This window comes from Thunnus maccoyii, chromosome 7 (assembly GCF_910596095.1).
Source record: "Thunnus maccoyii chromosome 7, fThuMac1.1, whole genome shotgun sequence".
NCBI classification, from domain to species: Eukaryota; Metazoa; Chordata; class Actinopteri; order Scombriformes; family Scombridae; genus Thunnus; species Thunnus maccoyii.
The window spans coordinates 5,261,569-5,288,418 of record NC_056539.1 but is presented as its reverse complement, the minus strand read 5'-3'; the positions used below and the strand labels follow the sequence as shown (position 1 = coordinate 5,288,418).

The 26,850-nt window shown below is 39.1% G+C and overlaps 3 protein-coding genes across 4 annotated transcripts in view; all 3 read left to right on the top strand.

Annotated features, from left to right (window-relative positions):
• The first annotated feature begins 390 nt into the window (after window positions 1-390).
• dr1 (down-regulator of transcription 1) lies at window positions 391-5,151 on the top strand. Its single transcript, XM_042417866.1, has 3 exons — window positions 391-1,280; window positions 1,446-1,609; window positions 3,919-5,151. The coding sequence occupies exons 1-3, from the start codon at window positions 1,061-1,063 to the stop codon at window positions 4,063-4,065; spliced, it is 531 nt and encodes a 176-aa protein (XP_042273800.1). The 5' UTR covers window positions 391-1,060; the 3' UTR covers window positions 4,066-5,151.
• A 200-nt stretch (window positions 5,152-5,351) lies between these two features.
• Window positions 5,352-9,051, top strand: LOC121900873 (protein wntless homolog). Its single transcript, XM_042417448.1, has 12 exons — window positions 5,352-5,457; window positions 5,691-5,954; window positions 6,047-6,171; window positions 6,262-6,417; window positions 6,514-6,650; window positions 7,563-7,731; window positions 7,820-7,917; window positions 8,004-8,067; window positions 8,183-8,326; window positions 8,434-8,517; window positions 8,618-8,783; window positions 8,920-9,051. Exons 1-12 carry the CDS (start codon window positions 5,352-5,354, stop codon window positions 9,018-9,020), a joined length of 1,614 nt encoding a protein of 537 aa, XP_042273382.1. The 3' UTR covers window positions 9,021-9,051.
• A 3,214-nt stretch (window positions 9,052-12,265) lies between these two features.
• gng12b (guanine nucleotide binding protein (G protein), gamma 12b) overlaps window positions 12,266-26,850 on the top strand; it is a 28,490-nt gene continuing 13,905 nt past the window's right edge. For both annotated transcript variants that reach the window (XM_042415613.1, XM_042415614.1), the window contains exons 1-2: window positions 12,266-12,488; window positions 19,619-19,682. The gene's annotated coding sequence lies outside the window, so the exon portion shown is untranslated. The remainder of the gene's footprint in view (window positions 12,489-19,618; window positions 19,683-26,850) is intronic.

The window sequence follows — 26,850 nt, the reverse complement described above, 5'->3', positions numbered from 1 at the left end:
AGTGTGGGGACACGAGGTGGGGAAAAGAAGTTATTTAGACTTTTGAGAGCAATTGGACTAATTACAAGATTGTAATAGAATGGGACAACAGTGGACGATTAAATCCAGAGGGAGGCAGTAATGCAATTTAAAGGATGCCAAATGCCATAAACACCAAAGAAGAAGAACTAATTCACCAAAAAAAGAGCGCGTTATTTTTTTCCACCCGTATTCTGCGAAGACCTGCTCTATTCTGTCTCTGATTGGCTCTCACCCTGCTATTCTTAACCTAATCTGACCTAACCAATCTAACCAACGAAGGCAACGAGTACTAGCCAATCAGAAGTAGAGTAGGGCGGGTCTTTGCGGAATGTGGTTTGGAAAAAAATAAGGCAAAAAGAGCAGCAGATGGCGGTAAACAGTTGCCAGGCGACTTATCGGGGACACGCCGCATCCGGCTTTTTGTTTGACGTTGCATCCGGATAAAATGAAGCTAATGTTGCCCAAATTGCAAAATGTTTTAATTAATTGCTAGTAGCTTTAGGATTGTTTGACATGTTTGGCTCATTTGGTCGATGCAAGGAAGAGTAAGCTACCGTGTTGTGGCGACTTTATTCCCCCTCGTCGTGTCTGCCCGGCCACGTATTTAGTTTGATACGGCAGGAGCAGCTCATTGTTAGCCTGGCTGTAGGTTAGCCATGCTCTCACACTCCGCTTTCACTTGTCTTCTGGGTTGTGGCTGGCTTGCCAAACATTTCCCCGCAGTGTTAACGTGTTTGTGTTTTCTTCCCTGTGCTTTAACGGTTATTTGAACTTTAACTTTTTGTCACATCCCGTGTAACAATTGAAACTGCACCTCTTTTTGTTTTAAAGCGCAGAATTGGCTGTTAGCAAGCCAGCCGGCTAACTTTGAGGAAACGTCTCATCGCTTGGCGACTTCTTTAATTTGGTGTTGACGTTTCCTTGACCTGTGCGTTAACCTCGTCAATCAAGAAAGGGCTCTTCGCTAACGTTTTACACCACTGAGTCGAGAGCCGAAGCTTTACTTTTTTTTGGTTTGTGGTTTCGTTTGACTGCCACGATGGCTTCTTCCTCTGGAAACGACGACGACCTCACCATCCCCAGAGCAGCTATCAACAAAATGATTAAAGAAACTCTCCCAAACGTACGAGTGGCCAACGACGCCCGGGAGCTGGTGGTTAACTGCTGCACAGAGTTCATACACCTCATATCCTCGGAGGCCAATGAAATATGCAACAAGTCCGACAAGAAGACCATATCTCCTGAGCATGTCATAAATGGTGAGTCCTGGCCCATGTTTGTCCAACAACTCGTTAAATGTACTGAGAATACAAGAGAGGGGGTGTGTCGTGCTCCCTGCCACGAGTTTAACCACACACACATATACACACACACACTTGGGTAACTTAATTATTTCGCTTTCGCCTCTTGTTTTCACTCCGCAGCCCTTGAGAGTCTTGGTTTCGCATCATATATCACGGAGGTGAAAGATGTCCTGCAGGAGTGTAAAACTGTGGCTCTGAAGAGGAGGAAGGCCAGCTCTCGACTGGAGAACCTTGGTATCCCAGAGGAAGAGCTCCTCAGACAACAACAGGAATTGTTTGCCAAGGTATGATCTGAAGTTATGAGTTAATAACTTGATTTCCCATGTATTGATGAGCATCATGCCCTTTACACTGTGAGCTGTATGGTTTCACACAATATACTTTGAGTGCCCACAATATGATAGCAATGGTGCTGCAATACAGGTAGTCTTGCAGGTGACATGTTGCAAAATTGTAATCAGTCATCAATGATGGTGTGTGTCACTGAAGAGAAAAATTACCTCTGAAGTTAACTGAATGATTTTTTCTCAGTGAAAGTTATTAATGCTGTTGTGCCTGGACAGCCCTTGTTCACACAATGAAAATAGCAAAGATGATACATTAGAGTTTAGTGTACAAACAGCAAAGGAAAGCACATATTTAAAGGGGACTTATCATGCTTTTCCTTATTTTCAGTCATATATATATATATATATAATGTTACAATGTCAGATGTTCATATTAAACTTGTCAAATAATGAGGTAAACCTATGTAGAAGTAATCTATGTGAGCAAAAATCACTGGCTTCAGACTGCTCTGAACGCAGTTTCCAACAGTTTTTTTCTACTTTCACCCCGAGCCGATGTCGGCTCATGATGGATTTTATATGGTCCTCTGCTTCACACACAGCGCATAAGTTCACTGATCCACTAACATTATGGTGTTTTTCCATTGGTTTCTGGGTACTCACACCAAGCTGTGACTCGAGTTGAGCTGGCACGCTGTGAGTGTTTTTCCATTACACATCATGGAAAAGAAAATAAGTAGTTTACCTGTTGGAGGTGTGCTGGTCGTCTGCAACTCTTCATCAAACATCATCATCACTGTGGCTGTTTCTGCTTGTGCTTCTCCTCTCTGCGTTATTTCTATTAGAGTCGCTCAACAAAGAGCTCCAAACATCTCCATATCTTGTTTTTAGTTGTTTTTGCCTTTACAGTTTACCTTTATTTTTTAGGAAATGTAATAAGACAATATGTGATGAACTGGCACAAAATATTACAATTCAGTTGTCTGCAGTATAGAAGGAAGGATACAGTATCACAACTGAACACAATACAAGATATTGCGTTGTTGTTACACCTACATGCAGCCAACCCTATCATCTAGAAATTACTTTGTATATTACCAAATTGTTTTCTCAATCATGTTGCGTCAACAAACGTAATTGCTGCCTGTGTTATGCTCTCAGGCATTTTTTTTTTTTTGAATGAAGGGCTAAACTTATGTACCACAATGAAGTTGTAGAAAGGAGGGTGCACAAGAAAAACACTTTCGTCAAGGTTATTGAAAGGTGGTGTTTTTGGTTAAATGTTAGAAACATGTTATCCTTCATGTCATTGTGTACCATGACCTCTCCCTAACCTTAACCAAGTGCTGTCAGTGCCTAAACACAACCATAAAAAGTTAAATATTCTGTAGTTACTACCAGCATATATTACACTACAACATTAGATATTTTGGCAGAAAACAAATGAAATATGCTGGGAGAATATTTTACTCAGTATCAACATTTTTGCAACTTGACAGATACATTAAATAACATTTTCTCGTGTTTACAGAAACCATAATTCAACAAGCATTATGTTCACTGAAAAACGTATTTGCTGTTGCAATTTAGTTGTGTATAAACATAATTTCTAGGGGACAGGGTTGGTGCAGCAGCTTCTTGGGTGTGTAGTATGGAGTAGTAGACAGTCCAGCAGTAGCTAAGGCGCACCTTCTCAGAGGTGTAACTACTAGTCTTTTTCCACATACATGCTGGCTTGGTTTGACTCGGTGCATCAGCCCAGCACAGCGGGGATTTGCATGTCCATTACAACAGGACTACCTGCTTGAGGTTTGTCTTTAACTGATGACACGCTTGTCTTGAGTTGAAAGCAGGGGACTGTATACATCATGGCTGTAACTAGTGGTAAAAGTCACAGCTATAAAACGGTGGATGGACACATTTCATTCCCTATAAGTTCTTTTAAGCTTTTAAAAACAGCTTTCTCTCTGGTCTCCAGCATAGACATGAGTTGAGTCTCACAACACAGCTTGTTTGAGGGGTAGGAGCAGGGAGCAGGGCAGCAGTTGGCGAGACGTCACAGCAACCTGTTTAGAGGCGGGTCAGGTGCACTTTTGCCCGACTCCGGAGATGGTGTGCGTGACTCTGCGACTTCTCATGCCTAATATACATAATGGTGTAATATCTCTGAGTCAAAATCATGGTGATACTTGAGCTCTAATGGGACGTCTGATCTCAATGTATGAATCTTTCTAATGGTCTACTAAGCTCTTTGATTACCTTCCTGTGTTTCATGTCTCTGCTTTGGTTGGATTGTGTTTCCGCAGGCGCGGCAGCAGCAGGCAGAGCTCGCCCAGCAGGAGTGGTTGCAGATGCAGCAGGCCGCCCAACAGGCACAGATGGCAGCAGCATCTGCCAGCGCCGCACAGCAGGCCGGTTCCTCTCAGGATGAAGACGAGGAGGATGACATGTGATCCCAGGACGGCGTTCAACTTGTCCGAAATCCCTTCCTGGGACAGTGTCGGCACACAAATCTCCCAGTACTGTCATTGACACAGACATGAGACACGTGTGACGGCTGGGATACATCAGTGAAAGATGGGAAATGCACATTGGAACGGACAGTGAAGAGAAAGCTGAAGGGGGATTTCAAGATAGCCTCAGACACCAGTACCTGAAAATGATTTGGATCGAGAGGCTGTTAATGAAGTTTTCGATTAATCTCATTCCCCCCCCTTTTTTCCAGTTGCTTCTGTTTAATTATGTCTTGATATTCTGTTGTGAGTAATTTGTAGATTTCTGGACGTGTTATGGACACACTGAAGGCAAACGTCGCCTGAGATATGTCAGTGATTTTTGGTGATAAAGCAGCAAGTGTTCAATTCTTGTGGTACTGCCCCAGATTAGCTTACTTATGTTATCCGTTGTACTAGATCACTTTTTGTGGTTTAGGAGACCTGCTCTAGAATGATTTCAGAGCAGCTGATTCATCCTTTCTTGTGGTTTCATGGTCATTTTTACAGTAAGGGTTTTCTTTTACCCCCCTCTTGGTATATTTGTTCAACAGAGGATCTTTTCAGGGGGTTGTGAATAATGGAATTGTTTTTGTTCAGTAGAGAAATAAACTGACATTTTGTTTCATTTTAGCTCACTCAGATACTTTATGTTGCATCATTTTTCTTACCTTAAACCACCCACAGTATTGGTAATTAGCTACACCTTTCAGAAGCAGAATATTTTGTCTCATAGAACCAAAGATAGAGGACAGACTAACAGCCCAGAGTTAGTGTTTTTTAAAGGTGTAGGTGCTACTGTGATTCTCGTTGCTGACTCCAAGTCAGTGTTAAAGATTATTAACCTATGACTTTGTAAGATGCTTTGATATCCAGGCTGAATTTGTTATTTCCCCCCTCTCCTCGGGTGCAGTATCAAACATTTGCATTGTGACTGTGGTAAATCCTCAGTGTAAAGACAAGTAACCTAGTTGTGATACACATTCACTCGCCTATATTACAAAGTTGTATTCTTTAAGCAATAAAGGAATCATGTTTTATAGACAACTGTTTTGTGTCTACCATAATTGCTCTTTTAATGTTCTGAATCTAAACACATGATGGTTACACCCCACCCCCCACTGCACACGCTGTTTGATGCTGATGTCTCATCCTCTTCATCCCTTGGGACAGTCAGATGTAGTGGAGCACTCAGCCTACTGGGACCACGCGGGCTTGTAGTCACTTTCTCAAATTATCTTTTAGATATGGCAGGAGCAATCATAGAAAGCATGAGCACTAAGAAATTGTTTTTCTTGGTTCTCTTTATTCTTGTTTTTCAAGTTCTGTCCATCTTGGTTGGCGCATTAATTGGTAAGTAGTCAGATTTTATTACTTGATAAATTGATTGCTGCAACTACAAATAGTTAAATGTATCTGGCAAAGTGAGACTTATAGATTGTATATTAAAAGTTCACAAACAATCTTGTTAATTTTAACCAGATTCCCATTGCAGTTTAATAAAATATGGAGTCTTACTGTTTGTGCTTGATAAAACATCATAAACTCAAATATTATACTGATCAGGTCATTTCCCTTTGCCATAGCTCCCTGTCCCACAAGTGCCATCCGCTACTTGGCCACCAAATGCATAAATCGCCACAGGGCGCATGTGTGGCTCATGCCATGGGGATCAAATCAGTGCCAGCAGATCCACAGTTTCGATGAACCTTTGGCAAAAACACTGGATGCCAATGACATCGTTTTTGCTGTGCACATACCTCTTCCCAACAAGGAGATGAGCCCCTGGTTTCAGTATATGTTGGCTGTTCTACAATTTGACATTGCATTCAAAATGATCAATCAGATTGGTAAGATGTGTGTCTTTGTGTTAGAAATTTAAATGGTCAGTGTACTGTAGATCACAGCTTGTGAATCATGAATCCTGTCCCTCTCTGTGTAGAAGATGATGTTATTGTCACTATTGATGCTGGACTGGCGTACAGGGATGATTTGGTTTCTGAGTGGACTACAAAATTTCACTCAGTGGAGCAAAGACCGCTTAGGTGCACATTTGAAGTCCCTAAGGTAAACCTGCATGACTGCATTTACTATATGCAAATAATTTATAATCAAATCTCTCAGCAGAGTAACCTCAAACAGTCCATGGTTTTGCAGATATATGAAAATGAAGGCCGCTTTTATCACTGTGACCCGATACCATTCATGGAACTAGGAAGTGTGGCCCACAAATATTTTCTAATTAACATACGCTTGCCAGTTAATGACACAGTGAACGTTGGAATTGGAGAAATAAAGGACATCCACATAGTGGTGAGTTTAATCCTTCTAATTTAACTTCCATTATGGTTTTGACTTCCATAGCCTGCATGTGTCACGTTGAAATATTCAATGTCCTCCTTCTCTAAGGGCATCCACCAGAATGGAGGCTTCACTAAAGTGTGGATCAGCATGAAGACTGTCTTCAGCCCGTGGATATTCATAGCCACAGCTTGGTACTGGCACAGGATCAGCCTCATGGCGAGACAGCCAGTCCTCCTGGAAAAGTATGATCCAATAATGGCTAAATGTATTTATTGAACCAACTCTTTGCCTTCGTTAAAGCACTATATAACATTACAGTTGTGTGGCCACATGAAGAATATTTCTACATTTTAGTATCAAAGGTATAAATCTGTGGAAGCCTTAAGTGTTCAATATTAAATAAGTAACAAATTATGATAAATAACACAAAATTAAAATAAATGTAAATTGTGATTGGCTGAAAGATCAAAATGGTGGGAACTGGTTATAACTCCACTGTCATAAAAAGTGGCACTCTAAGATAAAAATGACTATGAAAAGTGACATTAAGAAATAAAATAGTGACATGAAATAAAAGTGTCACTGGCAAAGAGAATTATGAAATAACATTTTTAAATAATATGAATTCCAGTAAAACCTGATAAAATAGTATTTTATATTTCATTTCATCAGTTGAGTTAAAATGATTTCTAAAAATATTCCACAATTTATTGGTTCAATTATATATATTTTTACTCTACTTAGCTATATAAATAATTATTTCATAATGTCTTATTCATTTATTTCATATAGAACACTTTGGAGCTCCATAAAATCCTTAAATCTATACAGCCTTCGGATATTTTACTACAGACAGATGAAGCTCCATTGCTCTTTAGTTGAAACATTGAGTGCATCCCAGGCTTTTTCACTCTCACAGTGAGAAGTTAAAAGCCACAGGTAACCCTTCTGTCTGACTCTCAGAAGTATACAGTGCCTCAGGGTGGCAAGTGGAGAGCAAGAGTGATGAAAAATGCTTGATCTGAAGTGCATGTTTGGCCTGGTGGAACCAGGTCAATACTCTGCCTGCAGCGCAAAGTTAGTTGTATTTTAAGAGCAAATGGATGTCCTTGTATCCTGCAGAATACTAGTTGGACTGTATTTGCCTTGTCCAGGGTAATATTTGCCCTGGGTATCTCTATGATGTTCCTGAACGTGCCGGTGGAGTGGCTCTCCCTGGGCTTTGAGTGGACGTGGATACTGTTGTTGGAAGATGTCCAACAGGGCGTCTTCTACTCCACACTCTTCTGTTTCTGGATCATCTTCTGCGGGGAACATCTCATGGTTAGCATCTGGTTCTCGTTCTCTGTTGTATGTTGCTGCGTGCCTTCATGCCAATCATGCTCTTTCTTTCAACAACAACTTCCTTTAGGACCAAAGTCAGAGGAATCGGCTCTCAGCGTACTGGTGGCAGGTTGGACTCGTGGTGTTCAGTTCATCTGTTCTCCTCATATTTGACCTGAGTGAAAGGTAATGACAGCACTGCCTTGGATGACGTCTTGTGTGTCATTGTTGTATCTTTCCATAAATTTGAATGTGCTTGCTTCTTATGAAAGGGGGGTTCATTTGACCAACCCTTTCTACAGCGTGTGGGCATCGGAATTTGGGACCAATCTTGTTGTATCCTTCAGATATTTATACTTAATTATAAAAGTCGGATTCTGCATTATGAGAACATACCTTAAATTTGAGTCTCTCTGCGTCATCCATGCTTTTCCTTTGACTGACTTCACAGATTACCTTCATTATTGTGGCAGGGATTGCTGCTTGTCTCTACTTCCTCTCTCTGTGTTGCATGGTGCTTTGTGTGTTCAGGAACATTGGTGGGAAAATCCAGCAACTCCCTGCAATGCCTGAGGCTAGGAAACTGCATTATAAGGTTGGTTTCATAACAAATAAAAAGTAAAACAGAGGTAGAAAATCTTTCCTTTCAAAAGACAAAGCATTATTCTCACTTTTTTTCTCCCCTCTTACTGGTGTTGGCAGGGTATCATCTTCAGGTTCAAGTTTTTGATGCTGGTAACTCTAGCATGTGCAGCCATGACTGTCATCTTCTTCATCTTAACTCAAGTAAGAATTACCCTTTATGAGCAACATGGAAGTCTTTACTATTTTGACATGATTAAGCTCCTAAAAATCATTCCAAACATTTTTTTTTATCTGTGACCAGGTCAGTGAAGGTCACTGGCACTGGGGAGACTACACTCTGCAAGTCCACAGTGCCTTTCTCACAGGGATCTACGGCATGTGGAACCTGTATGTGTTCACCATTATCTTCCTCTATGCTCCCTCCCACAAGCACTACAGAAACAAGCCAGGAGACAGTCGACAGACAGGTCCGTAACATTTCTGCTTCATGGTTAGAAATCCAGTTCTGCAAGAACGAATAAAAAGAAATATTTGCATTGTGAATATGTCAAACATGTTTCATAGCAACAGCTGTTTGTCTAAGATCATGTTCACTACTGACAGATCCGCTGAAGAAGCCTGAGAGCCAAGACACACAGCTGACATGTGGAGAGCAGGGCCCAACAGAGACCTACAGGATCATGGGGAAGGTGGTGGTGGAGTAGCTGCCGGACCTAGTTTAGCTTGCTTTCTAGAACTTTTTTTTATAAATACTGACATGCTATAAAAGTTAGACTATGTCATTTTTAAATAGCAGTATGGTTTATCACAATACCTGAAATGCACTATGCATGTTTGGGAGAGTGAGAGCCAACAATTTAACTATTTTAATGCAGCTTTTTAATGTAATTTGTTGTTGAAGTGGATGAGAATATCACTGCTAAATGTCCCACTGTAGAGATGCAAGCCAATGTCCTGTCATTTATCAAGTAATGAAAGCAATGACATAACCAAAGATGAATCTGTTTCTTTATTCACCTAAAAGCTTCTACTGTCTGTCTGTGGATGAATGGAGGCTCAGTGTAGAGTGACATCATACAGCACTGAATTGTTAAACATGGCAACACCTTGAACATATTTGGATATTAACTTGCTCATTTTTAATATGTTGTTTATTTTTCTAATAGTCTAGTTTGTATTTATATTCTTATGTATAATTTTCTTATACTTTATATTATTGCAGTAAGATTAATTATGGATTTTTGTTGATTCGTGTTGCAGTAATCTGAAAGTTCTCTCTCATTTTTGCTGAATTCATACAGTATACATAAGAGGAGATCAAAACGTGTGGTAGATCCTTATTCATACATCAAAGCCCACACTAATGGTGCACTTACACACGTGTTTGCATTTATGTGGCCTAATTAGACTTTTCTCAAGACTGTAGCTGTGTCATAAAATCACTCAGTACTACGTAGTGCACAGTTTACTTTTAATTTTTTTTATTTGAGTGTCTGAATTCTCAGTGTGACATTTATGCACTATATAATATGTATAGTATGGGATGAAAAAATATTGTCCAAAGCATGTACACTATTTTTGCTCCAAATTCCACAGTGCAATACCTTACTTATGGTATATATGAAAATTACAGCCATGCAACACTACACCTGTAAAATGAAGTTAATGCTCACTAAAGAGTTAACTATTAAGTTCATTGAGTAGGGAGTAGTGACTGTGTGAACTAGGGAGTGATTTCAGACACAGTGTGTGTGGGTGTAGCTGACTGACATCTCCCTCATTCTCCTGTCACCAGCACCTGGGACAACTTACACCTGTATCATTACAACAGACCTTTTTACAGCGGACATTTTAACTTGTAAGAGCAGGAAAAGCACACGTTGAACTAATAACATTTAAAATGGCTCTCCCCCATTTAGGTGTTCCAGAAAGATACGCCTATATATCTTTTTTTAAAAACAATATGCCTGTCTACTGTACTAGTACATGGTATCTGGTGATCTCTCTCTCTCTCTCTTTTAACAGCAATTTAAAAAGATGCAACCATGTATCATCTCAGTCAACACATAAATGTTCCCAGTCCTGGTTTCAGTTTACTGGCCTCTTCAGCTCCAACATTGCTCCTAGCTATGATTTGACCACAGGAGGCCACAATCTGTCTTAAATGTGTCTGGTCTGGTTTTGAGAAATGACATAATCTAAATAGAGATCAAGAGAGATACATGTTTTTTTTTATATTTTATAAGGCTGTATTTTACAGATCCATCATTTCCTAAGAATTGCTTGTTTGTAGGAAGCTTTAGGAAATGAGGCCTGTAAAATAAAGTATTGCCAGATGGTGTCATATAAAAAAACTGCTTCATACTAAACTACTAAACTATGTTTATACAGGCTAACCACTTTTCAGTGGTGGAAGAAGAATTCAGTAAAAGTGCCTGTACAACAATGTAAAAATACTCTGTTACAACTAAAAGTCCTTCATACAAAAATCCTACTTAGGTACAAGTGAGTTCTATCAGCTAAATGTACTTAAAATATCAAAAATTTAAGTACTTGTTTTGTAGAATAATGGCCCCTGTCAGTTTTCTATTATAATCATCACATTAATAGATTGTTAATGCTGATACATTGATGCACTAGGATTTGCTGTTTTGGCTGTTAAAGTGGAATTAATTTGAACTATTTGATATACTGTCAGAACTGAAACTGAAAAAGAGTTTGAGAAATCCTGATTGGTGAAAGAAAAGTGGAGAATATTGTAATCAAATATAGCACTCTTGTGTAATTGTTAAATTCTACCTTTAAGGTCATTTTTTTGTTTTCAATTTATTTTTATTCACTTTCATTTATTTATTTATTTATTTTTGGGTCTTGGGAGATTTTGTTTGATTATTATGACACAAATGTAATCCCATATATGTATAATTTAATCCAGTGATTCAGGTTAAAGTAGGGAAGAATCTGCTCCACACATTCATTTTATGGATTTTCCTCTAATAATTGCTTTTTTGGGAAATACTGAGTCATTTTACCATTTATGGCCCTGAATGATTATATAAATGACACAATCTGCAAAAGTATAGACAGCAAATCTCTGGTGGAACTAGTAACATATTGATGCTCCAACTAGACATTACTTTTTTGTAAAAGCTCACCACCCAAAAAGGTTTGTAACCACTGCTTTAATCTTTAACAATACATTGTATTCTATAATCTTATGTTTTCGTAATGAAAAATCTCAATATTAATCCTAAAGATCCCCTCCAGACATGTTTTAAGATGTATATGAAACAGTACTTTGAACAATAATGTGTGTCTAATATGGTTTTTCCACACAAAAAAAAACAAAACAAAAATTACCACTTTAAAATCTGCCTTCTCCTCTTTCTGCCTCATTAAACATTCCAGAATCTATAAATATGTAAATACATTTAATTTCATAAGTTAAACTTCTGGACACAACATGTTTCCTACTTCACTGTAAAGTCCATTCTCAGTGTTTGTGCACTGGAGGCTTCATGTTTCCACATCACACTTGTATAAGTTGAATCAGAACTGGCTTCAAAACTGCTACTATTGATGTTACAAATCATGCTCATATAGGCCTGCTCCTCCAGATCAGATTTTTAACGAGCTCAGAGAAACTTTCTACTTTCAGCAGATAAATGTGAAAACAACCTTCTAGTGTCAAACTCTGCACATACATCATTCTTCACAGTAGTGCTCAAACATCCAACTGAAGGAACAAGAAGAAAAACATATTTTTGGTGGAGGGGAACTTTAACATTCCCCTCTGACATTCCGCTGTCGTTTTTACATTTCATCATTAATACTGTATGTCAGAGATTTTTGTGGATTGTCTGTTTGATGTTTCATGAGACAAGCCGCCGACAGAGGGCGCTGTGTCTTTTCCAAACAGCAGAGAAACTGAAGTCCCAGCCAGCAGACTCCGAGCAGAGAGTGTCTGCTGTCACTCTGCTTCTCACCAACAAGACTGAATGTTTATTTTCTCCGCCAGGAAACTTCTCAATCGACACAACCAGAGCAGCATTTTTTAATCCAAGGAGCTTCATCTGGATCGTTTCATGGCTGGACTTTGAAAACAAAAACTCTGTCGGATCCGAGAGAGAGAGAGAGAGAGTGAGAGAGAGAGAGAGAGAGAGAGAGTCCAGGTGAGTGTGTCAGCACAATGATTACATGAATAATCTTATAGCAGCTGTAACATGACATGACAAGCAGCGATGTATGGACACTGATGATGTGGTGAAGTAACATCAGATGATAAATTATGACCTCCAATACTATCCAATCAAGCAGGTATGTAAAATGTAGGTAAAACATCATAAATATTACGTCTTCTCAACAAGTCCATAAGTTGCCTTTCATGTAATGTCATGAAAATGTATGTCAAAGCTTTTAATTCAAAGCTATTCTTTAAATCCTCTGGTAAACAGGTTTTTTATAAGCAGCATGGATGGGTGTAGGTTACAGGTGGTCCTACGAGGAAACAGTCTGATTCTCAGTTATATCGTGGAGGTTGTATTTCAGGGAAACGCAGTGATGAACTGAACAGCATCAATATTCAGTAACAAATCAGAAAGGAATAAAAAGTTTAGGTCAAACATAGTTATTGAAAGTCATGGAAAAATCAGAGAATTCTGCATCACATCAGGGCCACAGCAGTAACATTGAAACTCAGTTCTTTTTTATTTAAATTGGCTGTTTGGGCCTTTGGATTACAAAAATAAGGATGGTTGACCCAACCATGACATCAGCTCAGGTTATAGGCCCAGGTGTGCATCAGCTGGAATAGGCAATCTGGGTTTAGGAATAATGGAGACAATGACTATCAGATTATGAAAATGATAATAACTGTTAGCTGCAGCCCTTGAGCAACATTATGTTGTCATTGTGATACTGATCGTGACCAAATTTTTGGAGAGGGAAGACATGAGTGATGTTTTTATAATCTACATGAGGCATTTAGGCAGATCGTTTGCAGTATTTACACATTTCTATAGTTTTGTATGTATTTGTCTCTCTGCCTGATGCCAAATAGTAAAAAGTTTGACAGTTTTAATTATGTGCACCCACACATTATCATTATTACAATTTCAGTAAATCATTTAAATAAAGCAGTCCATGATCTCAGTTTAAACTCTGTTGAGTCTCTGTGTGCTTGATCCTTGGCTTTGGCTGCTAAACTTTGGTCTTTGTTTTAAGCTAATCCTGGATTTGATTTATCCTCATTTCAACTGATGAGGTGGTGACTGCAGTGCTGGTTTGTGCTGCGTGTGGCTTCATAGGAAGACATCTTCTACACTGACACAAACAGCCTCTGAGATAGTTGTTAAATGCTGGTTTGATTCCTGGTCCTACTCATGACAGAATCATAATAACAATGATTTTACTGCCCAAACGTACTTTCACAAACAAATAAAATAATAGCAAAGGCGTTGTAAGTGGGGTATAGCTGCAACGATTAGTCGATTGATCTATTAGTTGATCGACAGAAAATGAATTATGTTGATAATCCATTAATTATTTTGAGTTATTTTTTAAAGAAAAAAAAAATCTCTTGTTTCAGCTTCTTAAATGTGAATTTGTTCTGGTTATTTCATTTTCTATGACAGTAGACTGAATATCTTTGGGTTGTGGACTGCTGGTCAGGACAAAACAAGACATTTGTTGTTGCATGTCGGGCTTTGGGAAACAGTGATCGACATTTATCAGTTTTCTGACATTTTGATAGACCAAACAACTAATTGATTAATCAAGAAATAATCGGCAGATTAAAGTGGTAACTGTAGAGTTCCAATGTGCAGAACAACTTTCGGTCAGTCGGACTCACAGATATGAATTTCTTTCACTTGAATTAAAAACACCTGCAGTGGCAAACATTGAATGAGACATGAATGGATCCTGATTTTCAAAGCCTAAACAGAGATGGGGGCTTCAGCTGATTACTTATATTGTATTTACATCTTTTTTGCAACTCATGAAACACTTTATTAGAATATAATATAGAAACATACTTTCAAAGACTACTTTTTTGCAATAATGTGACAAATACCAAATGTTTTCTCTTACTTTACATGTGTAGGCTGCTGAGTAGCTATAATGACATGAGTGTTTCAGCACTTTTATTGTATGTACCAAATGGATATTGATTGTTGGTCACTCAAACATATGCTCTAATAATTGTTAGGGATAATATACTACATGATATACAATCATGTGATCATTCTTCAAACAGCATCAGTTGTATCTCAGGAATCTTTGACATAATAAACATAATGTGAATTGTTCACTTGCATAACTGACCAGAACATGAAAGGAATCAAAGTGTTTTTAAAGTATTTGGCTCATTCTTCAGGTTTTCGGGAGATTGATCTTCTCAGTAGCATGGCTTCTGGCAGGTCAGTGTGACTCCACCTGAGTGGGTTTTTGGTGCTGACGTGGGTTTGGCCTTGTTGCCTGGTTACACCACAGTCACTGGTGCAGACCGTAGCGCTGTTTAATCTTGTGAGAGTGTTGCCCCCCTTCCTCCCCTCTATCCCTCGACTCAAATTCCACGCTCGGCCTCCAGGGAGCTGGTCTGTGCGTCACTGCTGTGGTCACAAAGACCTTCAGAGAATGCTTCTAGTCAACACACTGGAGCCGCCGCCGCCAGCCTCCAGCCCCGTTAGTCCACAGCAATATGTGAAAAATGTCCTCCTGCTTTGACACACGTCAGAGATCTCTCAGCCTCCTCGCTGGAGCGTATCAGAGTGATGAAAGTATTATACAGTCGCTGAGTATCAGGAGGCTACTGTATGTCACTCATGGCAGGGCTGCTTGGTACACAAAGCATTAACTGCTTATCAGCAAGTCATAACAGCCTTTCACAATGGGCCATATTGGTTATATTGGCTTTTCCTCAAATACATTCCATTTTAAAATTGATAGTATGTTTACATGCACACACACTATTGTCCCTCTTAATTTTGGCTTTGTTCATATTCAGGATCAGATTCAACATCTTCTGTGGTATCAAACAGGCTCTGACCAAACATCCTAATTTGTCAAATTTAAACATTGCTGGATAAAAGCAGCTTCTTTCACTTTACTCTTTGGCAGTGTAATTATGTTAACAGACTTTTCCACTGTGGCATAATTTGCTCAGTATATAGTATATACTGTATATAGTGATATAGTATATAGTGAGATTCCAGCAAAGTCCTGAAATCATTAGTTGCTGAATTGCATTATGGATTGACAGAAAACAAATTGTCATCAATTGATAACTGATTATTAATTTAAGTCATATTTAAAGCAAAAATGCCAAAAACAATCTGGTTCCAGCCTCTTTAATATGTGAATTTGCTGCTTTTCTTTGTAATATATTGTTGCAAATTAAATATATTTTGGCTTTGGGTCACAAGCAGACATTGTTAAAGTTTAACATGTCACCAGAATGTTGGGAACCACAGGCTAAACTGTACATACATAATAATATAATACTGTAATATTATTATAGATTATAATAGATTATCTGTTCAGTTATATTCAGAAATTATAAACACACATTGATGGTTTTTAAAAATCAATGAAATACATCAGCATTGAGGCGATTCTTCCATCTAAGAGTATATTTGAGTATATTTATATTTGTGTGTTTTTTATGTTTTAAGAGTATATCTGTTTAAGATTAGCTGTCCTTTAAGTTTAAATTCAAATTCAATACACTATTGCCATAGTAACCAAGATGAGTTGATGGTCTTAGCGCAACAAAAGTCCAAATTCATCACTCCAGAAGCAAAAAGCTATTGCTGCCCTCTAAATGTGATTGTAACTGCTGTGACATTTAAGTTCTGTCATCTTCTTAAAAAAGACAATGATTAAAGCTCTGCAACAGGACAAATGTAATTTCTGGTTTCTTTAGAAATAACTTTTTAGATTGCTTATTGTGTTTATGTTTTGCTTTTTATTGTTACAGAATACTTCAAAAACCTGATCATAACAAGAATGCTAGTGTGTATAAATGTACATACATCAGGACTGTGTGACCACCCTTATGCCATAATGTTACATTTTGTTACATTTCCAGTGTAGCTGCAGACTAGGTGCAACTATCTTTAAACACTGAAATTGTTTGATGTACAGTAGGTTTGGTTCATTATAGATATATACATGTATATTAGAGTGCTACAATATATCAGGTGTATTTAGCTCGTGGGGGAGAATATGAAGGAGAAAGCATTCACACAGGTTTTGGGAATAAAAGCAAAGATGTGTTTGACTGGGGCGGGGGATGCTGATGTCAAATAGTCCAAATAGAGTGTTGCCATGGCAACCTGGTAGCAGCATAGATGAAATTAAGCCTCCATGGTTGTCCATGTTACTGGGAAAGCCACACATGCATTCACACACTGAATGCTAATTAATAAGTCAAAGCTCTTACTGTCAGCCTCTTTTGGGCCGTGTGACTGTGATTTTAAGCACTCTGTGGTGAGGTAACAGGTATGAATATGAGCCACAAACATCGCACTCTAAATCAATGCTGGACATATTTTTGTTGCTTATGAATTCCAATTAAAGATCCCTTTTGTTGTAGAGATAACTTTTCACTAGGGCTAACAGGAAGCTCCATCACTGATATGATCTGTTTCTGCTGCCTCACTGTTGCACCCTCTGCCCTCCTCTGTGGCAGGATGTCTTTCCAGAATGACAGGGTGCATATGTGGTCACCAGCGAGGTTGACCTGTGAATGATCTCACTGACATTGTGGCCCTTGTCATATTGCTGTAGTGGGATATTTATAGGCATGTGCTTCGTGCTGTCCTGCATGACATGAAGCTCAGCTGACACAATTACACAAACACACTCCAGGTCTCTGTGGTGTATCTGTACAGCACTGGGGGAATGAGTCTCCTGTCATTAAATTTAATTGTCTTCTCTTTATTCATCCCATCAGGTGAGATACGCAGGGATGTTTAATTGATTGGTTGGGATGCGCTGTGTATATCTCCGAGGGTGTTTTAATTAAGGTACACCTATCGAACACGTCACTTCTATAAATACAAAAGACAGTCTATAGCAACGATGACAAATGCTCCAAATCTAGAAGTAAGAATTTATTTACTTCTATGCCACAGATATGTGTACCTGTTTAGATGGTTTGATAAGTTATAGAAGTTAAACATTAGGAATGAGCCTTTTTAGGTAGCAATGAATTAAAGTCAATATTGTAAAGGGTAAAATGGCTTAATGGTTTAATGAAAAGATAGCAATATTTGATTATGTAAACTGAGTAGAATGTGTTAATACACTTTAAAGTCCAGTATTGTTTGTACCTCATTCCAAAAAAGATATTTAATGAAAATTTTAACTTAGTTTAAATAAATAACTCTAGTGTAGTAGTGTAGTGGAAGTAGAAGAGCATATTGTCCCAGCATGTGTCTGTTACCCTAGGGGACCTGGATGACATCACAGGTAGTGAGTCTTTAGCTAACCGTGTGTTGTTGTATGTGTAGCACAGATTTGTAAATACTCCTTGCATAAAGCTTTATAATAATATCACATTCTTTATTCTATGGTGTTTAATTCCTGTTAGGCTACATTAATATTATTTATACTGACTTGAAACACACGACAACCCTCCACCACACTGCAGTGATACTGGACAGTATGGTGAATTATAAACTAGACAAGGAAGTCAGGGGTTGCTTAGCAACTGGAACACAGCAGGTAATAAAACATGTTTGTTCTCAGCGTTGTACAAACAGTCCTCTGAGTGTTGGTGTAACAGATTAACAGTTATTATTCGTTTATTCTGGTAATCTACACTAATTCTTTGTCATCGCAATGTACTAGTGCTAGATTTTAGGATGAAAATGTATTTCATTTTTAAAACAAACATGTCTCCTCCCTTCCAGTAACGTTCAAAGATGTAAAATGTCTTTCTGTAGATAGTTTACTTCCATATTTTCACACACCTGCACACAAGTATAATCCAAGCAGTTGTTTACTGTGTCCTTGCCAGCATGCTTCCTTTTCTTTCAAATTGACAGAAATGGCTGAAAACATCTTATTCATTCAGTCAGAAATTTGCTGGCCAGCATGGTTGTGACAGTGACAGCTTTTGATTTTAAAGACCCAGTCAATAACTTTTAAAACCATCTTTATGTTCAGGTATATTTAAATATGAAAACGTTTTGAAAAGATGTGTATTTTATCACAATTCAATTACATAACCTCATTTCACTCTGCTGTTAAACAAACCTTTTGCAGTATCATAAAACTCTTAATAAGGTAAAACCTTTTCAATAAGCGTGAAAGTAGTGATAGCAGGTTCCTGTGTGTTGGATTTTGATGGTGTGCAAAGCTTTTGTTTGCATTTTCAAACAAAATGCAATACATTAATACATTTTTGGTGCTTAAAGCTGCACAAATCAATATTTTTTATAATACCAATGGATCAAATCACAATGTGTAATGTGATAAGAGTCATTTGTAGTGATAAACTTACAGATAATTATCAGCAGACTCTGCAGGTCCTCTCAGCTCTGCCGAGCGTTTTAACATTTCTTAGCTCATTTCTTTGGTTTTACGGGTCACAACTATGGTTATGGTTCAGTCTTACTGCTCTCATCAACCTTGTTTCCAGCTTTCCATCTTTTATGGCAAATACCATGTCCAAATTCTCCTTTATACAGTACAGTATTTATATATAAGCGTTTATGATGGATGAGGACTTTCAATGAGGAAGAAATGTAAGTGGTGAAAGTGAATAAACAGTAGAAAATAAGTAAACAATTTTGGACTGTCTGCTCTCTAGTTCACACCACCAAATCCAGCCTCCTCTTGTTGTCCTGACTGAAAGTGTACAGACACACAGAGTTCTCAGACCAAAGGACTGGCCATTTAACTGGTTTCACTGGAATGTGGTAATGAATGCCAATGGAGCAAAGGCCTGAGTCCCTCTTCCCACAACAGAATTGGCCTGCCAGTGCGCAACATTTTCCCTAAATGATAGGGAAACTGGTTTCACTGCATTGGCATTCATCACACTGTGGGAGCTCAAACTTGCCAGCTTTTGTTTGCCCTCTGCTGGAGGACTAATACATCAACCATTTTCTGTATTTAGAAAAACAGTTAGTGTTCCTGATGAGGCCCATGAGAAATATCTTGAATGTCATGAACATTAGTGGACCACCTTTCCATGCTCACTGGAAAATCTGACTCTCTTGTGTTGAAAACCCATTTGAATTTTGGACTTTTTGGTGTAATTCCAACACATTTCCTTTGCTTTTCTTTCCAGATTTATGCTGGTCACACAGACTGGAGCCTCCAGTACATGCTCCTTGACATCTCTTCCCACACAGGTCAGTGACTCTGTCTGCAGACTGGCTCCCATCAGAGTCAACTGTTGCCAGTAGCGTCCCACAGCCTTTCCTGTAATTGAGAGAAGGATCATGTTGCAAGCATTGCTTCACCAGTCTGTGCATTATTAATCACACCCAATCCTCATAAGTCTTACATATCTCAGGTCAGACTTTGTTAACTGCTTGGGAAGTGCTGCCCTCCAGTGGTTGTAAGAGAATTCACAATGCTGTTGTAAATGGCAGAAAGCAGGAAATTACACTTTCATTTTGCTGGTAAATTCGTTACTTTTGCAACTTGCCTTGGCAGGTAAACAACCAATCAATTTTCTTCCTTATTCTAAATGAGGAATATGTAGCATTGGTAGATTGTGACTGTTCTAAGTATTTGTGTCCCATGTTGCCTTATAGGGGAACTTCACAGATTTTACATGTAAAGGTCAGTTAAGTAGATATGAGGAGCATGTAATATCTTCTGTGGCTCTGGAGAAGCTTTGTCAAGTTTGACAAAATAACTTTGATGGGATCTGAGGCAGAACATTTTTAACAGAAAGCCTGTGTTATAAACTGGAGATGTGGGGTGTGAAAGGTGAGGGCATTTAGCAAGCAGGGAAGGTGTAATGAAAATATGGTATTAGTTGTTATGGGAACATGGGAAATGTAGGCTCTAGTGTTGTCGGAGCTAAGTGACTAAAAGGATTTCTCTGCCTCTGTTGCTTCCATTTTTGACTATTGGTTTTTAAATCTGTCTTTTGTGAGTCACACAGTGTTTTGGAAGTGCAATACTAAATTGCTGGAGCACATCTTTATAAGACTGCTGTTCAAAAAATGTTTATATCATTAGATGCAGATTCTTAAGTCTACATGAATCATCAGAGTCTGTTGTTTTAGCTCTAATGTGAGTTGTTGCAGCATTAAAGATTCATTAGATCAGTGATCCCTTAAAACAAAGCAATGTCTACTTGTACAAGTTGTGACTAGTTCAGTGAAAGGGTGATTTTTTTTTGTCTTTGTAGTAAGAAGTAAAATTAGGTAGTAATTTACAACAAAAAAAGAAAAACAACAACAAATCATCTAGTTATTTATTAGATGTTCACTATTTTTATGTTTTTATTTTTTTGCTGATCTTGGAAGCTGATCATGGCAGAAGCTTTCACCTGGATGTTCCATTAAATGTCATAACTTTTTAATACATTACCATTGATCTATTCATTAGGCATGCAGCAGATGTGAACTATCTTGTACTGCAAAAACCTGCTGACCAGAAAAATCTGACCAGAGACCAGAATAATATCTACACAACAGAACTTGTAGTTTTGTCTTTAGAATGGTTTGAGCTCCAACGTTCCTGTGCTCTGTAATAATACATTTCCTCCACATGATGGCAGGATTTGGCAGTCTATTATCTCTATCTTTTGAACGTCTCAGCACAGACTCCACAACAACATAGTTGCATACCTCAGCATGCACAGTAAGTCTGCACATTTCTGTAGCTTTGTTCACATGTGAAAAACTGAAGTGGTGAATGTTTCCTATAAAGCACAAGAGCTCATCACATCATTGTAGCGTCTGACGAACCGCATGTGTTGAGTAATAAATATCGTGCACAGTTCTTCACACAGGAGATATTCTGCATGAGAACAACACAATACAATATCTTTCCATAGGAGGAAAAAAGGGGAAAATTCATAAGGGCAGGAATTGCACCCAGAGAAGAAACATAGACTTATATCAAAATAAGATGGTATGAATAAAATAAAATATAGTATCATCAGGAGATTAGTCACCTAACAACATGGCAGGAGCAAGAATTATAATGTGTGTAGGCTAGATATTTTTTTAGAAATGTAGTTTGTTTGTTTGAGACAAAGCTGTCAAAGAGATCTGTTAACATTTGTTTCCATGAACATCACCTGTAATTAAATGTGAGAGTAACAAAGTGACACAGGCGTGATGCAGGTGTTAAACAAAGGCTGTTTTTGTGAGCATGCAGCTGTATTGGTAATTGGCTGCATGGTCTCACTTTATTCTGAGCAGTTTGCAGAAACAGAAACATGCTCTCAACACTGATCCTGCTGGGTCAGTAGCATCTATTTTGTGGCCTAAAATGGATCTTCCCGATACCTGACTATACTGTTATCATATACAGATCATTACATAAGAGCAAGATTTCAGGTAGGATAGATGTGTCAGGTTGAATGAAAGTTTGGGCTCAATGCAACTTGAGATTTTGATTGCCAGGGTGTGTGTGTTTGTACTGTGTGTATACATTTACCGCATTATTGTGGCACCCCAGGGAGATCCCAGGCCTCCTCAGGCGTGTCTTCCATCCTGTTTCATAAGCGTCTGCTCATATATGGGCATCTTCCTCTCTCCTGCTCGGTTGCACTACGTCCGCTTCCTGCACAACCCCCCCATTTCTCCCTCCCACTCCCCCCATCACACACATACACATTCCTACTCATGTCGGTTAGCTATGGGCAGAGGCGGGAGTGGCTCTTCCCTGTGCAGGAAGTAATGTGGTTAATACTCATTTGATCACCAGTTCTGATGTATTGCATTCATAACCAGAAAGCTGGCACTGGTTGTGTACTTTTTTTTTTTTTTGGGTGGGTGCAAGTTCCATCTGCAACCATATGTTATGACTGATGGAAATAGCTCATATGTCTGCACATGAAGCTGTTTATTTCCCTTTTGCCACACATGTCACACTTCAATTTTTTTCATGTAAGCAAAGGAAGAGCCTGTTTGATCTGTAAGAGACAGAACTGAATGCATTCAAGACCTTCTGTTCTCATGTGTGATATCTTTGGCAGCTTTCTTCTGTTCACAGGAACTACGATGTAGTCCATGTTGCTTGTGAAAATAAATCTTTGACTTCCAGGGATTTACGTTCTTAATGTTATTTATGCACATGCACCTCTACTTCTGGGAATTCAAGCCAGGATCGGCATGCACGGGGTGGCCTCCAAGTGCCCTGGATGCATGCAGATACCACTTGAGATTAGCTGTCCTATCTGCACAGCTATAATGTAGACACATGTTTGCTTTGAAGTAGGACAAACAGCCTCATCAATTTTTGCCACAGGGCGCAGAAAGTATCACGTGTGCAGCTGGGGCTCCTTAAGCCACTGAATTCAACTTTTTTCATGTTCACCTGGAAAAATATTTACAATGTGAACCATATGCATTAGATTAATGTAATACATATAGTATTATGTAGCGTCTTAGCAAAAGAACATTTTTCATGTTATGCTTTGTGGGAACGAAACAAAAAATGTCTGTCCTGGCCAGCATTGTGCCTACACAAAACCATTAGCATTAGTCATTCATGAATGAATTATTGCTGCAGTTTGAGATGTGTAATTACCACCCCCCCCCCCCTCTCCATGTTGTCCCCTTGTGACATATTATCAGCACAACCCACTCAACAATTGGGTCACTGCAGATCCTGTTTCCATGGGTAGGTTTCTCACACAATTGCCTACCAGGTCTGACTTCGCCTCTGTCTATGGAGGGAATTACAAGATATGGAGTCATGCCGCTAGCGTGGCTCTTAAGAGATGCCAATGTTGGATTTTGGTATACTGGTCCACCAGTTTGGTCCAAATATCTCAACAGCTATTGGATGGATTGCCATGAAATTTTGTAGAGACCTTCGTCTTCCCCAGAGGATGTATTGTTGTTACTTTGGTGATCCTCTGAATTTTCCTCTAGCGCCACCATGAGGTTGACACGTTTTGAGTGAAATATCTCAAACTATTGGATGGATTGTCATGAATTTGGTACAGAAATTCATGTAATACCTGGTGATCCCTGAACTTTTCATCCAGCGCCATCATTATGTCATACTTTTGTGTGTGACCAAACGCATACATTTATTTTATTGTGACCAAAACTAATGACATTCCAATCAGCCTCGGCTAAACTTTGCATTTAGTACTAATTGGTAAATGTTAGCATGCTAACATGCTAAATTAAGATGGTGAACATCAAATATTACCTGCCAAACATCAGCATGTTAGTATCATTGTGAGAATGTTTGCATGCTGACATTAGCATTTCGCCCAAAGTTCTGCTGTGCCTACTGTAATCACAACCTCACAGAGCCACTAGCATGGTTGTAGACTCTTCTTCTAGTTTCAGTTCTTATTTTTCTTGCTGGTGTATAGAATGTCTTTTGTAAGGAAAGTGCTTCTGCATGGCAACAGTCTGTCTGCTGCTAAAAACCCCCTAATCATGACTGCAGGGCTCTGACAATAAACAGTCCACACAGCTTGCTTTATCTGTTCATGAGCTGCTGTGTCCACTTTGAGATGCTCCTGTGCCACGTGTCTCCAAGAATTCCAGCCACCCTGATCTTTGCTGCGGGAGCCGTCCAGGGAATGTCGGCCTCCAGTTAACAAACATAAGAGTCTGGCAGTTAAGAGAGAAAGACCAAGCAGCAGTTGGGATGTCACCCTGCCCAGAAAATCTGCCCCAGCCACTGGTTACATGCCTGGGATTCCTTTCTACAAGCTGCTCCTTCCTGCTTTGATTTTTTTTTTTCTAAAACATTTTCCTCTACCAGACAGTGGCAAAGGAAATATTTTCCAGTCCAGAAATAAGATGCTTTTAATTGCATTGCCTTGTGAGTGTATAGCTGGTGGTCTGTACCGCTGTAAAAATGCGCCTTTGATTGATGTTCATTAGGGGCGAAACAGGGTGGTATGCTGCTCGGCATTGCACCCGCGTTCCATTGGAGTTACACTGTTCTGAAAACAAACCGCTGCAACCGGCCCTCACATACTTTCCCTGTGAGATCCTGGTTGGTGCTTTGAATGAATACGGCATTATAATGCTCCAAAATGCATGACTGAAAAAGGCTCAGTCATCATTTGAACTCTCTGCACCAGACCAGGTGTGAATATCATATAATATAGGTCATTGTTGTCGGAGGTAATGCAGAGCTTTGGTTTGGGAAGATGAGTTGCTCACTTTGGATAATAAGCAGCTTAACATTGCATTTAATGACACATCTCTGCCCTTTTTAGGAGCAGACTTTTCTAGGTCTCTGTGACCTCATGACAGCATAAACGTTCTCACTCATGTAAATGATTGACTGCAACGTGATGTCTGTTTACCTTTCATTATCATCCCATGTTCTGGTAGCATTCTCAGGTGTTTCCTCTAGACAATGACACAGCAGGTCAACACACATGTGGCACTTGAGAACAAGCTGATCTTGAGAGATAAACTTGCTCGTATAAAATTTGTGAAATCCTGCAAGAAATCCTGTGACTGGATTTCATGGCCTGTACCAGTTGGCATACAAATGCATGCAGGCCGTTGAAGTATAATGAATGTGTATATGTCTTGCAGCATTCCTAGGTTTTAAATATATACACTTTTTCCGGGAACATGTTGGTGCACGAGATGTGAACAAGTGACTCCACCACAGAGGACAAACGCTCGGTTCTTGCACCACAATGTCACGCCCTGTTAATGGAGGAATTACTCTCTGCACAGTGGTCTAGACTGAACATACACACTCAGATCATGAACGTCACATTCTCCATCTGCTCATTCCTCATTGTGCAGAGCTTCACCATGATGTGTTGTGCACAAATATTACAGTTTTAAGTATTGTTGCATTGAGTTTGACAACCTTGTCATAAGATGAAAGATCTTTGCACCCTGCTGGAGAAACTTTCATTTTCAGTTTTCTTGAAAAGACTTTATAGACCCCTAGATAGCAATGCCACATATACTGCATTGCATGTAGTAACACAAGTAAAACAACTTATTAGGCAGAATGGCTCCTTTCATACTATCACTGCTAATTATGCATATATAAAATGCTTCATGTTTTTTAAGCTCATCACATGTTTTGTATCTAGAATCACTCTCATACAGGGGAAACTGGTGGTAGATTGTTTTGATTGAGTAATTGTTTAAGTAAAGCAAAAATGACAAAAGTTCACTTGTCCCTGCTCCTCAAATGTGAATATGCTGCTTTTCTAGCAAGCTGAATATATTTGGGTTTTTGAGTTTTGGTCAGACAAAATAGTGACTTTGAATATGTCAGCTTGCACTTGTGACGTGCATTTTTCAGTATTTTCTGATATTTTATAGATTGAATGATTAATTGATAGTGAAAATAATCAGTAGTTGCAGCCCTAGATCCTCCATTGACTTGTTTTGGTGCACAAATGTATGTATTCAGAGTGGGACTTGCAGTCCCAGCAAAATGCATGAAAACTCATCCAATGATGCATCTAATTTCCAAAGTTTTGCATTCAGTGACAACAGGAAAGTACATGAAATTTTTCCATGTGCTTCCTCTGAAAATGTGCATTTTGGCTGCAGTGAACCTTGTGCAGAGCTGGGTGAGGTGGATGTTTGGAATTCTTTCTCAGTTAATAATACCTGTTTCGCTGCTCTTAATCTCTCAGCTCACAGCATATGCACACTCTCTGGCAATAACACGCAGGGCCAAAGGGCAGATTACTAATGTGTTAGGACTGCAGAGTTATAATCAGGTGGTTTCCAATCAGGAAGACGTCATGAGACAAAAGGCACCACTTGTGGAGCCTCCCTAAAAGGACACTTAGGACACGGTGTCCACCCCAGCGGCTCCTACGCCCATTGCCCTCCCCTCAGCCTCCCCCATGGCTGCTCATTATGTGCAGTTTAGTGCTCACTCAGCTCTGGGGTGCTCCAAAGTTCACAGGAAGGAGAAGGGGGAGGTGAGAGAGTCATTCCTGTTACTGAGGTCAGAAGGCTGTGTTTTTTTTCCCAGCCCTCCCTTTATTCTGTCTCTCTCTCTCTGTCTTTTGTTCATCATGATAAGCAGTCAGGTGGCAGCCATGAAGAAGCGTCCCTATCACCTACCACCACCTTCCCTCAGTGCTGGGCATGTGCTGATTAGATCAAGCTCTTTAACTACAGAAACCACAAGACCACTTATTTAGTGTCTCTTTTCAGTTGATTCAGTCAACAGTGTTTGCATGCTTCAAATATTCTTGCAGCAGTTTACAGCTGCCTTGATGTATGATGAACTTATTTACAAAGGTTAAAAAACACACTCTCTCACTTACCTTTCGTGGTATCTAGGCATGCAGATGTTTTTGTTTTTGCAGTTTTTACTAATATTTGTCTCTGAACCACCACTTCAACCACCATAAAAATA